This window comes from Homalodisca vitripennis, chromosome 4 (assembly GCF_021130785.1).
Source record: "Homalodisca vitripennis isolate AUS2020 chromosome 4, UT_GWSS_2.1, whole genome shotgun sequence".
Lineage (NCBI taxonomy): Eukaryota > Metazoa > Arthropoda > Insecta > Hemiptera > Cicadellidae > Homalodisca > Homalodisca vitripennis.
In genome coordinates, this window is record NC_060210.1 from 166663291 (window position 1) to 166679755 (window position 16465).

The 16465-nt window shown below is 32.8% G+C and overlaps 2 protein-coding genes across 4 annotated transcripts in view; one reads left to right on the plus strand and one right to left on the minus strand.

Moving 5' to 3' along the window:
- LOC124360551 (periostin-like) overlaps positions 1-15836 on the minus strand; it is a 32697-nt gene extending 16861 nt beyond the window's left edge. Inside the window, exons 1-4 of the mRNA XM_046814265.1 lie at positions 15648-15836; positions 3860-3958; positions 2454-2518; positions 997-1142 (exon numbers count right to left, since the gene is read on the minus strand). Coding sequence (XP_046670221.1) covers positions 997-1142; positions 2454-2518; positions 3860-3958; positions 15648-15778 — 441 coding nt within the window. The 5' untranslated portion in view covers positions 15779-15836. The remainder of the gene's footprint in view (positions 1-996; positions 1143-2453; positions 2519-3859; positions 3959-15647) is intronic.
- Positions 1-16465, plus strand: part of LOC124360554 (DNA repair protein RAD51 homolog 3) — a 105936-nt gene that overhangs the window by 21619 nt on the left and 67852 nt on the right. Inside the window, exon 1 of one of the 3 annotated variants that reach the window (XM_046814268.1) lies at positions 8967-9276. The exons of the other annotated variants lie outside the window; for them this stretch is intronic. The gene's annotated coding sequence lies outside the window, so the exon portion shown is untranslated. Of the gene's footprint in view, positions 1-8966; positions 9277-16465 lie in introns of those variants that run through there. 3 annotated transcript variants of the gene reach the window in all.

A 16465-nucleotide genomic window follows, 5' to 3' on the forward strand; every position in this document is an offset into this window, starting at 1 on the left:
AGCTATGAATTGTTTTGGACAAATTCGGGCATTTTTTTATTGCTTCACGCAAATGGTGTTGAACTTGCAGGTAGTTCTCCTTATTGACCGTTTGACCTTGTGGCAAGAATTGGTGATGCATTATGTCATTAAAAATTGAAGAAAACAGTGAGCATAACTATCATGTTTTTGAGCACTTTTTGAGCTTTTATTGGTCTTGGAGGTCCGGAATACTGGTATGATTGAGCCTTATTTTTAATGTCATATCCATAAACCCATGTTTCGTCACCTGTTATAACACATTTTAGTAATTCTGCATTGTCGTTGACTTCATTTAGTGACTCCTGAGCATTTCATTCACAACATTGTTTTTGTTCAACATACAAGAATTTTGGAGCAAATTTTGCTGCCACACATTTCATACCCATAAATTGAACAAAATTTCATAGCATGAACTAATTGATATTTCAACATCATCAGCGATTTCTAATCGTAATACAGCGATCATTCATAACCATTTCTTCGTCTTTTGAAGTAGTTTTTTTTTTGGTTGGTGATGAGCTGGGGTTCCGGAGTGTTGTCATATTCAATGTCTTCACAGCCATTTTGAAATTCTTATACCACTTGTAAATGCCTCTTTTACTCTGCTGACTCATTATAGGCCTTTTTTTAACATTGCCCACACTTTGTTATACTTTATTTCATTGCTCACAAAAAATTTGATATAACAAACCATAATTGCCGAGTTCATAAAACACGTCTAATCTAAGTAGCGGCCACTGAAAACGTAAACAATGAATACGGTGGCGTCAAATTAAACAAATAATGCTTATTGATGCCACTAGAATTAAATCAATTTGATAAATAAACATATTATTATGTTTTCAATCTAGTGCTAATATCATGTAGTTTTTTACTGCATAAATAAAATAAATTAATCTAAAATAATCAGATATGATCTAATATCTGTTGTTAATTATACAAGTATAAATCTATGTACATGATGTATGAGCTTACCTTGAACACATCATCAGATGGGACAAACAAAGTAAAGGGTCCATCCGTCATTAGTTCTCGAGCTAAACCAGATTTTTCCAGATACTTTACAAATATTCCAGCCCCTAGACTTCTGGCTGTATCCAGGACGCTCACAAGTGGTTTTACTGAAAGTTAAGTAACAATATAAATACCATCACTAAGGCAAATATAAGTACGCATTTGATACCAACTCTATTGCTGTTTTATGGGTAACAATGATGGCAATGAAAAATTTGCAAGATAAATAAATTTGTAAACAAACTATGTACAAATCATACATGATATTGAGAATCAACTCATGGAGCATAGTAATGAAATGAGCTGTAGACTGGAAATTTTGAATGCAGCCTCATTAAAGCCTGTCATGGAACACGTGGTGTGGCGTATTATTACCTTGCTGTAAATATTAAATAAACTTTGTAAACTGCTTTAGGAAAAAACCGTTGGTTCTTTATCGGTAGCGAAGCAGTTAGTCTGATGTATCTAAACTAGAATATGTTAACCGAAAACTGTTTAACCTAATAGCAGTGGTTGCTCAACAATGCTGAAGCATTTATAATGTGGAGAGTCTGGTAAATACTAGGAATGTTGTTTACTTTAACTTTTTGAATTTTCTATTCTCTTTGCTCACAATTTTTTACTTGAGGTTTGTAATAATTTTATACAGTAAAAATGCTAACAACAAGATAACATTAAATAATGTTATCAACTAGCACTACTACAAAAAAATGTTAAATTAATAATATAGGTTTTAATTTATTTTTTACAAAAATTTAATATTTCCTTCAGTGTATAAGAATTTTTCAAAATATTTATTTTTGTAATTTTATTTTATCTATCCATATTAATAATGTTTCATAAATCCACTCTCAGCATAAAATACTGTAATTGGCAGCTAAACAAATCTCAAGATTCCTTTAAATAAATTTGTCTGTATTATTTTATAATTTATGTATTCAAAAAGTATAAACTGTACAGGAAAAACTAAAAAAGATTTGGATGCGTATTATTAATATCTTTAACATAAAACGTTTCCCATAACTTTTTAATCAAATACAAAGACTTAAAAGTGTGTAAAATTTAACATTTTTCTTATATTGTAAAACACAACATCGCTTCACTGCAGTCAGCCCTTAACTGTGCTTTTTCTATTTATTGTTATTTTTCTTTAAGAAAACCCGTCTCTGAAACGTATTTTTATTGCAACATTCCCATATTATATGATATTGATGCTAATAACTTTACTCAAAACAACCATATTACTCGCATAAGGCCTTAATAGGCTTTAATATTTTGTTGCAATAATTACACTGATTTCTTAGTGAAATTTAATTAATTTTAAATGTAAGAATATTATGTAGGTTTTGATTTTGCTTCTTACTTAATATTACTGTTTTGAAAAGTTATTAAAATTTATTTATTTGGTACATATTTACCTCCTGTACATCCTCTGGTGCCTGGCATGCGTTGAAAGCCTTCACAACACTCATACCTTATTATCCTGAGACAATAATTTATATTAGTTTCAAATATGAATATAAACATGTACACAAGTTTTTAAGTATGCTTGACAATGTAAGAAGTATAGTACATTGGTTAATTAATGTATGTTGGCAGTAAAAGGTTACACGCTAGCTGGTATAATTTTTCTACCCTGTCTGATAAAAATATTAAGATAAATAAAAATACCTAACATTTTTAGCCACCCCCTCCTAATTTTTAATAAATTTGAAGAAGACTTTGTTTAGTACATAAAGTAGCTATGGTAGGAAGGGTTTATTCTATTTTAATGTTGAATTTAGCTCCAGTTCACCTTCCTTTTATTTATCCTACCATAGCTACTTTATGTCTAGAAAACTCAGTTGCTCCACCGTGCTTAGAGATTGTGTCAGAAACATCGATGTGCACTCAATTGTGCACCTGATGAGACAATGAGACTGTCACTTCACCTATTTATAGGTGTCTCTGATGTCAAAACGATGTAAAACGTTTATTTTAAGCTTCTCCGTCGATGATTTTCTTCGGTTCTGTTCAGACGAACATAACTCCAGATACCAGAAGTCAAGTATGAGACAGCATCAGATACCAGATGCTGCTAAAAAAGGAAGGTGAACTGGAACTAAATTCAACATTTAAATAAACTTTGGTGTAATGGAAAGAACCAAGATTTTGCAAAAGAATGCATAGACAGTAGATAGAAAGAGAAGAAAAGTTAAATTTGTTGTTTTGTAAACAAATATAAACTTGCTTATTGACTGTAAGAATATGATGCAACTTATTTTCTGTTCTTGTACGTACATAAATGTTAACATCACAAGAAATTTTGCTGCAATAACTAATTTTAATTAAACCATCTCTTGCAAAATCTTACTACAAGAACTTACCAGGAAGAAAAGAAAAGAGTAAGATTAATATGACTTATTTATGGTAATCTCAAATGAAAGGTATAGATGGGAAAACCAATTAATTAAATATAATAAAATTTGGACTGTCTGATCAAGAATGGTGACAGTTTTATTCTCTAAAGAAAATCATATTAATGGTTTAGGATCAAAAAGGTGTTTTGTTGGGATTAATTATTAATGTTAATGATACTAAAATATTAACATCAATAAATTCAGATTTAACTTTATGTATTACTAAATTAGCACGATTAAACAAAGTTTTTTCTCTGATTTCATGGCCTAGTAAAAGGTAAAAATTCATTTTTAAAAGGAATGTTTACATCCCATGTCAATTTTCTTTTTTCATAAAGACTTATTACAGTTAAAATTCATTTTCATATTTTACCGACTTTTTATTTTAGTTAAAAACAATGAGTTACTTAGCTAAGTCAACTTACGGTTTGCTACTGCAGACTTCTCTACTGTTCCAATATTTGCACTCAGTCCATATCCGGTGTTTTGTACCAGGTATTTCTTCCACAACGCAAACATTTGGCCTGTACAAAAATTTTTGTTTATAGATAAACAGTTTATAAATAATGGTGGCATCAGCTGCATCACAATTAAAACATATATCTTTGGTATCCTCATTCAGGGAAGATTTCGTATTTGAACTATGTAGAAGAGACAGTAGCTAAAGACAGTATATTGTAGTCAGAACCGTATATGGAAGGGATTCTCCATCATGATGCATCTGTCAATCAATGTTACATTGTCCCAAATGTGGCGAGGTAGCAATAAACCAACACCACATACTCTCGCTCGGGCCTGGCCAGAATCGAGATAGCCCTCGAGTCCTATTGCCAAATGCACTTCAGTAAGTCTCAAATCTTGTCAAAACTGTCTAATTCCTTGCAAATAAAAACTAATGTCTAACAGTAATTTATACAAGTTGTTGAGTAATTTTAAAATTGATTATACAATAGTGTTTTTCTAAGTACGTAAAAGTAAATCCTGTGATTAAATTTTAAATTAAAAACTTATATTGGTTAATTGCAAATACAATTTATTTTAAATATCAACAAAACTGTAGCAAACAATTTGTGTAAGCAAGTTTGTTGGAAAGTTAATCACACTTTACCAGTTGCAATAGTATACAAATCATATATATCCGATAATGAACTCTAATCAATATCAAATAAAAACGTGTTTTCCAAGAATGAAACGTCAATATTACTGTCAGCTGATGATTTCTGATTGTTTATGACACGTTGTTGGCTCAAACCCACACATCTAATGAATGTGATGTTTTCAATAATTATTATCCTATTATTGTTTTGAAAGTAGGCCTTTTATTTTTTTAAATTTAGTTTGTTAATATCTTATTAATAACAAGCAAGTGTTTATTTGATAACAATTTCAGTTTCTTAGTTAATAGTTGTCCGATCTTAAAAATCTTTATACCATAATCTGTAGGACTGTATCCTTAAGCAGTTTTGTCTCTTACAGGCTTTTACTAAAGTTAAGGGTTATGAGATTTTTTGCTTTAAAAATTTTAAATGACCGCCATTTAAAAATTGAATGTTAAACAAAATTAAAATGTTAAGGAATATATAAACTATCAAGACTAATATTCATACTAAGTTTCATAAGTTTATCTTAAAATAATTTCTGAGATATTAAGCTTTTCGGATAAGTAACCTACATACATATAGACGTAAAATGGAGTGAGATAGACCATAGTTAAAACCATAGTTCACATGAAATTATTTGGTTGTTTTGAATTTTGGAATAACCTCTTGAAGTCTCCGTCTCTACATTGATCGGGATAAAAAATCAGTTATAGGACTAGAAGTATCTGTCAGCGCTTTTAATCTAAGTTGGTTTCTGTGAATTTTCTTGAATTGTCCATCAATGCAAACGTAAATGTGGTACCTTGAATAAATTAGATCGGGATTCAAGGTTCTCACAATAGACGAGAATAGACACTTTTTGACCCAGTAACTGTTCAATCATACGTAAGTATATACATATTTTTTTCGTCATTATAACAAGGCAAACTTAACTATGGCACTTGAAATACGAGTACTGTATGTTATACCGGAAGTATTTTCAAGAGGTGGTAGTAGATACATTTTTACCAATGTAGGTCTTAAAAATGAGATATATATATCCTATATGTGCCTATATTTTCTTTATTTGGACAAGGCAAATTCAACGTATGCCACAGGAGATCTTGATTGCAAGGGCCAGCAGTAGACGTTTTTTGACTGAACTGGATTTTGAAAACCCATATATATTTGTATCAGGGCAACAAAGCAAATTTAACTGTGGCACCATAAATACATTAGATTCAATGTGACTTTAAACTGTGGGTATAGAAACTTTTGGACCGTTTGTAGATAAGGCCATAGACGTTTGGCTTCGTAGTATATTTTCTTACTCTGAACAACAAGGCAAACTCAGGTTATGCTACTATAAATATCTTAAACCGAAATTTACAAGAACCAAAAGTAGACAAAATGTTGAATTTGTTTCTGACACTGTTATACATTGTAAAGATGTTCTGGCAATAAAGAAATTGATTTTGACACTTTTTGTTCGAAGTTTGTTTCTGTTGGTATATATTTTTCCAATTGGGGTTATTTCAGTTATGACACTGAAAATGTCTTAAACTTGAAGTTAATTTAAACGGTCGGCAGTTGATGCTTTTTGACCGAATCGGGTTACCGAGACCTTTGTTTATATACTTTTGTGATCGGGCCACCAAATGCAAAGTCAACTGTGGTGGTTTCAGAAACGTAATTGATTCGAACTTGAAATGCATGTTCCTACACACAGGTAACCTGAAATAAAAACAAGAAAAATGTATACTTCACTTTTAAATTCTTTAACGTTTGAAAAATATCCTGAGCACCATCATATTATCATGATATACGAGTATTATGACGTGCTTGAAGGCCACGCTTCTCGATTTTGAAAATTGCCGCGGGTAACTGCTACTATATTATTTATAAAATCTTCTCTGGTGCATTACTTTTGCGACACCTCCTCCCTCCTCAATAAATGCTTAATGTTTGTTTGCCTATTAAATATTATTAGAGTTAATAAAAGAACCAAAATGTATTTAAAATATAATCCCCATATATTTTATTTAATGGCAAATTTATTTAGACACAACTGTAACTAGTAACTTTAGCTGAACCCTTTTCTCGTATAATGGTTTCACTCGGGTTATATCCTGTACGTACATGATAATGGAATGGAATATGCAGGAGAGGCTTTGTTTGTGTTTAGCAAATTGTCTAAATGAGATATCTACTTTCAAATTCAGATTGATCACCTTTTGTATTCGATTGTAATGTTATGATATTTTCTAAAAACATTAATGTTTGAAAAACGTTTAAAACCTAGTATATTTCCTTCATTTAAATGGCGGAAAAAGTAGAGGTTGGTTGCAAACTCATATAGGAATAGATATTACTTTCAAAAGCAGATATTTCGTGGTATTTAGTATTTCTCCCGCAAGTTCATGATTGGATAGTGCCCACACCAAGTGCCCGTAATTCACATGGAGCCATAATTCCATTGTCAGGAAAGATCTACAATTGGGAAAAAGTCTCTGAAAGCATTGCTTGTTCTTCCAAAAGGATGTAATTTTGATTTTTAAAACCTGTTACGTAGCCTATTTTAAGTACAAAATACTTCTTAATATCAATCGTATAATGTATGTGGATTTCTCTTGCAATACATACTATATTTTACTTGGTTAATATCTTTTCTAATATATGTTATGCAAACAAATCTTTTGATACATATAGAAAAACTGAGATTCTCTTGGCTTTAATAAAAACTCTAATGGATAACAAGACAGTGCCACAAAACTAGAAGGATCACAAAGTTCTGTTGCAAAACCAGATAGATCGAAAATAAAAAACTCATTTTCTTTTGAAATGTTACACGTTTAGGGCTGAAACAGCCTAATCATGTGTCTATCCTAGTTAAGCTAGTTAAAAATATATTTTTATGCTATAACCTATATTTTATATTAAAATAATAACATTGCTATGCTATAACAAATTAATTTTCTTTCTTGTGTTTCGTAAATAAAAACTGATCCGTCCGATTTTGAAATTAAATTCTCAAATGTCGTGTTGTCATTACGCGTAAGTGTAGAATAAGTAATTCGCCTCAGTTTGTTTAATGATTTATTTTTGTCCCCATTACCGAGGACTGTGTAATCATAACCGTTTTTTTCGTATATGTTGCAACACCGCTCTGTGCACACTTGAAACCGCCTTTCACTTTTTATAAAACTTGAGAAAGCTATAAAAGTAAGTTGCTTTATACATTCAGTCAGTCGTATGGGAGGTAAGTTTACTACAGATTTAAATCCATACAGACATGTCTACAGAAATCCTGTGACCTGACATGCTAGTACTTGTATCGACCCCGACCCCGACACGACTTCTGCGCAGGCTCAGACGGACCGGTATGGAATGCCTATGCGTGATCACTAAATCGCAGTTTTGCGTGGCCAACGTTATCACAATTCGCTACTTTCGAATGCTAAAACGTCTTAGCCTGGTTTTTACCTCCTCTTAAGTTCATTTATCACTTTTCAAAGAATCATTGTGAGTGGAGACTAGATTAATTGCACATAGAGTCCATGATTTACGTATACGAAAATAAAAAGTGTTTTCCGCTTAAAAGAGTGGGTGACTAAAATAGGTTGTTTATCTCTGTAGATTTCTTACTGACTACCTGTTTGCAGTCACATCAAAACTCATCTTCAGATCACTAAAACTAAAATAGTTATTCCATGGATAACTTGAATTATTTTAAACCAACAATTAAGAGCAGGCAGACTTCCATATAATAATTTCATATGATAATTTTAAAGAAATTCCACTTTAGTAAAAGGTTTTTTGGTCTAGAGTTATAATGTTCTGTTTTATTTTGTAGACAGACTCAATCCCTTGTGATATACATGGTATTTTTCTCTTTTACGGTACTTGCAAAACTTTTAGAGATTTTATAAGGCCTCTTTTAGTTGATATAGTAAGGAGCAACAAAGGTTTTGGTGAAAAATCAGGTTTTTATATCTTTAGCCGATACTGAGATATCTGTAATCTCGTCTAACAAAAGTCAAATTAAAAAAAAAAAACTGACAAATTTTAGAACAATTCTGGCTTTACTTACTTTGAGTAATGTGTTGAACTGTAAAATATGTTATTAATATCTTAATTTTCATTGTAGAGGTCCTTCTTCTCAAACACGTCTTACATGGCCTGAGCCTAATCCAAATCAAGGCGCTTATAGTCATTACCAGACCAGCAACAAACCCTAACTCTTCTTCCATAACTCATATTTTTGACAAATAATCATCACTATAAGAAAGAATAACGTTATATACGTCAAAGTTAAGTGTGTCTAGCCGAATAAGGCTCTTTGTAGGATCCGCGTTCAAATTAGGTTTTTTAAACTTTCGTTCGGGTTCTGTGTTTTTCCTTTCAAGCACGTTTTGAAACTAATCAGGGTCAGATAATGATCTATAAGTAAGCCTCAGTTCTTGCTTTATAATGCTTGATAGGTGAAAATGTGCTCTATGTCCGTATGTTAGTTGTTGTTTTTAGTTTGGTTACTATTTACCTGAAAACTCTGTGTAAACCTTTTTTATTTATTTTTTATAACCTTTATCACTTTTTAATCTGAACTTGTTATAAGTCGTTGAATTAGTAGATGTGAGTTGGCAACCTATTATAGCAACAACTCAGATCGATATAAAGACAAGACAGATGATAGAAGAAGATACACCAGCAATCTCTGCTCTAACTCCGTGGAGTGGTCTGTCATGTGTCGTCTCACGTATCAGGTGATGTTGATAGAATGGAATTTTTATATGGTGTTTACTTACTTCTTCAATTAAGGGTGTTGGGGTGTTGTTAAGTGGTCTTGGTACAGTGTTTTATTTTGTTAACACCTTAGTGCCAGTCGCCAGCCTTAGTGGTTTAAATTTAATCACTTGGAGTTTATTTACTTAAATACTGTTTTTTTACTATGCCAGGAATTTAAGATCCCATATGTACAAATTGGTTTGGGAAGGCTTTCGTAAATCGCAAATTTATGTTGTTTTAAAGACATTGGGGATTTTGGAGACGATGCAGTAATTTGAGTCGGATGTTAAGTTGCTTTTCATTTTATATGATGAACACATGTGAGTGTGCTTTCTAGGTGTATCCCGAAGTATCAACAAGCGTACCTTTGAGGGATTTTTATGTTGTACATTGGAGGTAAAGTACTTCATCTAACAGTGGAGGTAGTTTGAAATTACAGTAATTCTACAGGGATCTTAGAATTTAGTAATGGTTGTTGCAAATATCGTGTCAAGTGTATGCAGAAATAAATGTCCTTATTCCCATACTTTGTCACATGCAGCACTAATATCTCGACACACCTGATATATGAAGTTTTTTTTTTCAAGTTAAGAAGCAACCTAATTCACCAATCTGTGAAGTTAATAGTTAGTGGAATGAAATCTCGTAAATTCAAAAACCAAACTGGTGGTTTAGTAAACCCGTTATGGGATTAAAATAATTCGTATGAGGCGGATTGTTGTAATTCTTTCAAAGAGTTTTAATGGAACAGGGAGTAAGCTGATTTTACCATAGGATAATGAATAAGGTGGGGAGTTTCTCTGGTTTTTTAAAGAAAATTATTTCATGTAGTTTCCAACGTATGGAAGTGTGCAATACAATTATTGAAAAAGTAAATTTACGCGTCCATGCTTTGAAAAAATGTTAATTTTTAAGTCATCTACCAAACCACGTAAATTTTTTTTTGAAAATTGTCTAATGGGGTCTACGTTTGTGTAAAACGCTTTAAATCATATAGTTCAGAGAAAATCATTATAAACCATTGATACTGAAAATGGTAAATTTTTCAGTCGAAAAGGAAACTATCATAACCCGAAAGTGATGTTTAAAATAATAAATATATCTGTAATTACCAAGCATCGCTGTCTTATGTTAAGAAGTAACACAACCGATTAAATTCACTCAGACCGCTTATTGTGATCGAACGCACGTCGATATGTTGTAATAAATTTCCGTGACAGATCCATCCATCAGTTCATTGTTGGAAGGTAAGTTTGTCGACAGCTCCGGTTAGTTCACTTTGATGATGTGATTCATCCGAGCAAAACTCAATACATTGACCTCCCAATTGACCGGCATCAACACGCATAGCGGCCGCGACAGTCAGCCTTCCCCGCTATTTTATAACAGACCAGCTGCTGGCTCTTGTCTAGTTTAAATTTTTATTTGAATAATGGCTTGCGGAACACATTTCCGCATCAATCATTTCTGTGTTGATTTATTTTTATTCCCTAGGCACTGGACATATCTCACAATTGAAGACAGCTGGAATTTAAGCCTTCTGTTTACAGAGAGTTGCACCATCCTGTTCGCGCTCGTCCAGCCCGCGTTTCTAGTTTGGTGACTCGTCCTCTTTTGGTTTGCTGTGATGTTAACCGCACACAGTAACTTGTAAAGAACTTGGGTCTGCAGAGACAGCTAGTTTGAAGCCTTCTGTTTACAGAGAGTTGCACCATCCTGTTCGCGCTCGTCCAACCCGCGTTTCTAATTTGGTGACTCGTCCTCTTTTGGTTTGCTGTAATGTTAACCGCACACAGTAACTTGTAAAGAACTTGGGTCTGCAGAGACAGCTTGTTTGAAGCCCAATAGAGCTCCCTCCTCTTACACACTCTTCTGATAACAGAGAATGAATTAATAAAAAAATTCATTTAAAAGAACGAGTATATAAAAAAAATACTTTTACAATTTTTCAAATTGAGTATAAAAGAGCACAAATAAATAGATAATAAAAAGAAATATACACTGTGTTTGTATATACACATTTACTGTTAACTTTACAAATACGTATTGTTTAATCAAATTAAACATTTTCACAATTGTATGCTTCCTAATTTGATTTAGAATACAGTAACATATATTCATTACTTACTTCCACACAATTGGGCCGCTAACTTATATAATTAAGTCTGCTCAGTGGTGGTCTTGATTACGTAATGAACACATTGTCCCTCTACTTGTTATTTCAATAAGTTTACAGGCTTCTTTATGTTAATTAGCCCCAAAATCTCTGTAATTTTAACCAGTGCTAGATATATTAAATTTAAGACATCACTCCATATATTCTTCATATAATACATTTATTTAGCAATACAACACACTAAATCTATAGCATTTTTTAGATTCTGAATGTCTTTAATTCACACATTTTTATATTGCTATTTCAGTATCTAAACCTATTATTTCATATTCAAATTTAGCATTAATCTTTTATATTCTAAATGTGCTTTTTATGAATTAAAAATATATTCGACTTTTGGGCTTTTCCCTAAGGGCTTCCAAAGACGTGAATGTGTCCTTGTAATGTACTTGAAATTGGCTTCCTTTGGCATTGTTGGACAGCATATTTATAGGAGCTGAAGGAATAGAAACGAAAGGGCCAGGCGCAAACATGACTAAATACAAACTATTCGCTCAAGTGACTAAAATTAGAGGAAACAAGCGAGCACAGCGTTTTTTTTTTTTTTTTTTTTTTGTTTTTTTTTTAATATAGAATCTCAAAGCAATGCAGTAGACACAAGTGAATTTCATGATCGCAGAGCGAACTATCGAGGGGCAGCGGGACCGTGTTGCACTGATCAGGGATAAAATGATGATTAGGTGTTTAAAATATAATTCCTACACTGGAAAAAAGAAATAAAGTGATAGAACGAACAGAGATTAGGCAGCAAGGACAATGTAGTATTGTATTAGGTTTACACATATTTTCCAAGAACGAATACCGACGGTACAAATAAAGACAAGGCGGGTGGTCCACGAAGCAGGCAAACTACGTGTCCTATTAAGGAATAAAACTTAATCGTAAATATAATTTATATGATTATCTGGATGTTACAGACAGTGAATATGTATAGCTACTTTTTCCCTGAGGTTTGTCTCATTTGTGAAAAAAGATGCTATGCCATCTAGCGGCAGTTCATTCAAACACAGCTATTTAGTTCCAAGTTTCACCAATGGCTAATACATCTGAGTAGATTGAGGCATTATTTCGTGGTCTTTGGCAATTTTGTTTTCTTTGTAAGGTGTTTTGAAGCTGGTTGTGTTAATTTTCGTCGTTTATCTACCCAAGTGTTAATTGTGTGCAATTCAGCATAACTCTGAATCCAAACAGACTGTGCAATATTCCATTTCTTTATCTATATAATGACAACCTAAAATATGACTATTTCAGTTTCAAAATTATTATAAGGTCCTGTATAACCTATTATATTATAATCGATTTCACTAAGAAAGCTACAAACATCGATTAGTTACTGCAATCGTTGGAGTTATTTAATGAAATTACAATTTTGTCATTAGTAGGCCTACTTATAGAAACTGTTTCACTCGTCAACTTTAGGGTGAATGGCTTTAAACTCAAATTGATCTAAAATGGATCAGGAGATCGAAGTATTTTACAGTGCCCATCATTTGGTATGCCGTTTAAATGCCAAAATTGTGTAACACGTATAAGAAATTAGATGCTTATAAAATGTGTTTTATAGTTTACCTACCTTTAAAGATAAAATCATGAACTTTCAACCCTTTGGTGGTGAACTTCTGGTATATCTGAGCTTACTAAATAACCCATTTAATTTATTTTATAACATATTTTAATCAAATGTCCACAAAAAACTGAAATCAAATTAAATAAATATCCGGGCATTTCAATAATAATTAACTTGAAATTCGTAATTTTTTAATATTTAATTTTAAACACTATAACATGTTTTTACATCAATGTAAGGAATGAAATATAAATAAATAATAACAAAATAGAATAAGTGAGTTTTCTAGATTACCCTAAAATAGTAACAATTTTAACGATTTTAACAGCAACAATCAAGTCGCTGGCACGGTAAAATTCTACTCTAGCAATAACTATTATGTTAAAACTGTTTAAATTTATAATAACTATTAATTCTCGTGAGCCATTGGTATGTAAAATATAAGTATCTTGAAGTTCTGGTTTGTGAATTTCTAATTTTTTGTTATTGCAACAAACAACTTTGGTTTTGGTTACAACAAAATTATTGATTAGTCTCTCAATAACTCTGTCATTGAATACTTTATTCAAATGTTCATGTTGTAGTGTTTTTCGATACTTTTCTTACTAAACATTAGCAGTTTTACTTTTCCAGGTTCAGCGTTCTTGTTTTTAAGAAACGCTGTTAAATAAAAGGCTTATTTGTTATGTGAAAGATTAAGACAAATTTTGCCTATACCGTGCCTCCCCTTTCAGATTTCAAGTTAATGCCTGTAATAGATTGTCTAAAACTGTAACTCAAAGGAATGTCTCTACTATGACATTAAAATCTCTCTCTCTCAAAAAAAAAAAAAAAAAAAAAAAAAAAAAAAAAAAAAAAAAAAAAAAAAAAAATTACTTTTTGTCGATTTATTCGTGTACGTTCATTAATTATTACAATAGTTATTAACCCATCACTATAACGTGTTTCTGTCAAACTCTGTGTATGAAAACCCAAAATTAACAGACCAAAGTAACGAAATATTGTACTTTGTAAGTAATATTGAACATATTTTGTATGTCTATATTAATTCATCACCGAGTGTCAGCCGCGTCTATGTGCCTAATGTCATGTCTCAAAATCGATGTAGTTGTATATATAATAAATATGTGTATATATATATATATATATATATATATATATATATATATACTCTATAACGTAAATGTTGATTTATATCCCTATAATTTTTGTCAGGGATGATATAGTTTGATATTTAAAACATATAAATGTTAAATACATATTATTGAAGTAATAAAAATACACGCCTGTATCTTCAAATAAAATATATGTATCCAGAAAGCCCTTTTTAGAATGTATAAATTCTAGGTAAAATGTGGAAGATATATCTATTAGTTCTTAAGATATAGTCATTTTCCGAGCCTCTGTTGTTCTCATTAATACAGCGTAATTTTCTTGAAATACTTTTATGTTCAATCGGGCAGTTTCTAAAAGGGTAAAATTTTGCTCATGTCATAGCTGTTATTGTATAACATAAAATAAAAATAATAATAATGTTCTCAGACGCCTGTCAAACTTACAAGTTTGAATATTATTAGCATTTAACATATTCCCAGTGGGAGGGTGCTCCCTTACCTAGCTCGACTGGGAGGTACGGACAATCTGTAGTGGTAACTCCCCCCCCCCCCATTAGGTCATCTTAGATACGCCTATGCGTGTATTGTGACACTAAATGTAGCCTCAGTAGGTAGTCTCAATATTGTTACTAGCCAGAGCTCCCCTTTGTTGATGTAGCCTCAGTAAGTAGTCTCAATATTGTTACTAGCCAGAGCTCCCCTTTGTTGATGTAGCCGGACAACAGTTTGTTATTTATTGTTTAAATTCTTTTAGGCTATATACAACAAAGTCTGGATTTGGTTATTTTATAAGTTATAACTATTAGATTTAGTACTGGTTATAAGTATTATTAAAACTGGGGGCATATTTTACTGCAGCTTACCACTCGTATAGTTGAATGTTTAACAATCATAGTTATAATAAAAGAGTCTTGCCTGTCCATATTTTGTCTAGGGAGTGAAGGCGGCGGCAGGGTAGAGTCGATACTATCGAGGTCGCATAATCTGTCAGCCGCGTCATGTAGGCATGCAATAATCGAACTATAGCAATAAAAATAAAAATCCTTTAAAATTTATTTATACTGAGTGTCCAAAATTACTATACACCCTGTATAGTTGAATTTAGGGAGAGCAGTTTTCAAAATTGTGGAAACGTGGATTGTAAACGATAGGATTGTAAACGTGCGCTCGATGTTTTAAAACATTTTGTGAAAACTGAAAGAGCTTTATGCAAAAAAAAATAATTTATGATTATGTTTATGTAAATTCTGAATACGTCAAAAATGAGCACCTAAAAAACTAAATGTAGAAAAGCCGCCGGATCTTTCCGTATTAGGTCTTAAATAACATCTGAAGTTCCGAAATTATCGAGGATACTCTTCCCGAACTTCGACTGTGAATCTGCAACTTGGGTTGTTATTAATTTTTAATCAGGATAAATAACTTTCTCAACCAACGCTAAAATATGTTTTAAATATATAAAATCTGTGAACAGGTATAAACTTGCGTTACCCTTGCTCCTGAGCGAGCCGTATATTCCACCAGGGAATGTCAGTATGTCCAGGCCAAGCGGCAGCAGCAGCAGCAGTAGTATCAGCAGCAGCAGCCACACAGGCGACCAGCATAACTAGAGTCGGCAGCATGCCGGTTCCTCTACCGACCACCTCGTGAGTACTGACTGCTGACTGGTTCTGTGTCCTCGCGCCTCACACCCCCCGCCCGCGTCTACAGCTTCGTGTTACCGCGGTCAAACTTACGATTACACAGGCGGACTATCTACGCTAGCGCATATTTTCAAGCGATATACGATACAACAAGCACTCACTTGTTATACGGTATTTTGTTTCACTGCTTCCCTAGCGCAGACGTTATACAAGGCGTGACAGACCCGCGTCTACAGCTTCGTGTTACCGCGGTCAAACTTACGATTACACAGGCGGACTATCTACGCTAGCGCATATTTTCAAGCGATATACGATACAACAAGCACTCACTTGTTATACGGTATTTTGTTTCACTGCTTCCCTAGCGCAGACGTTATACAAGGCGTGACAGACCCGCGTCTACAGCTTCGTGTTACCGCGGTCAAACTTACGATTACACAGGCGGACTATCTACGCTAGCGCATATTTTCAAGCGTTATACGATACACCAAGCACTCACTTGTTATACGGTATTTTGGTTCACTGCTTCCCTAGCGCAGACGTTATACAAGGCGTGACAGACCCGCGTCTACAGCTTCGTGTTACCGCGGTCAAACTTACGATTACACATGCGGACTATCTACGCTAGCGCATATTTTCAAGCGTTATACGATACACCAAGCACTC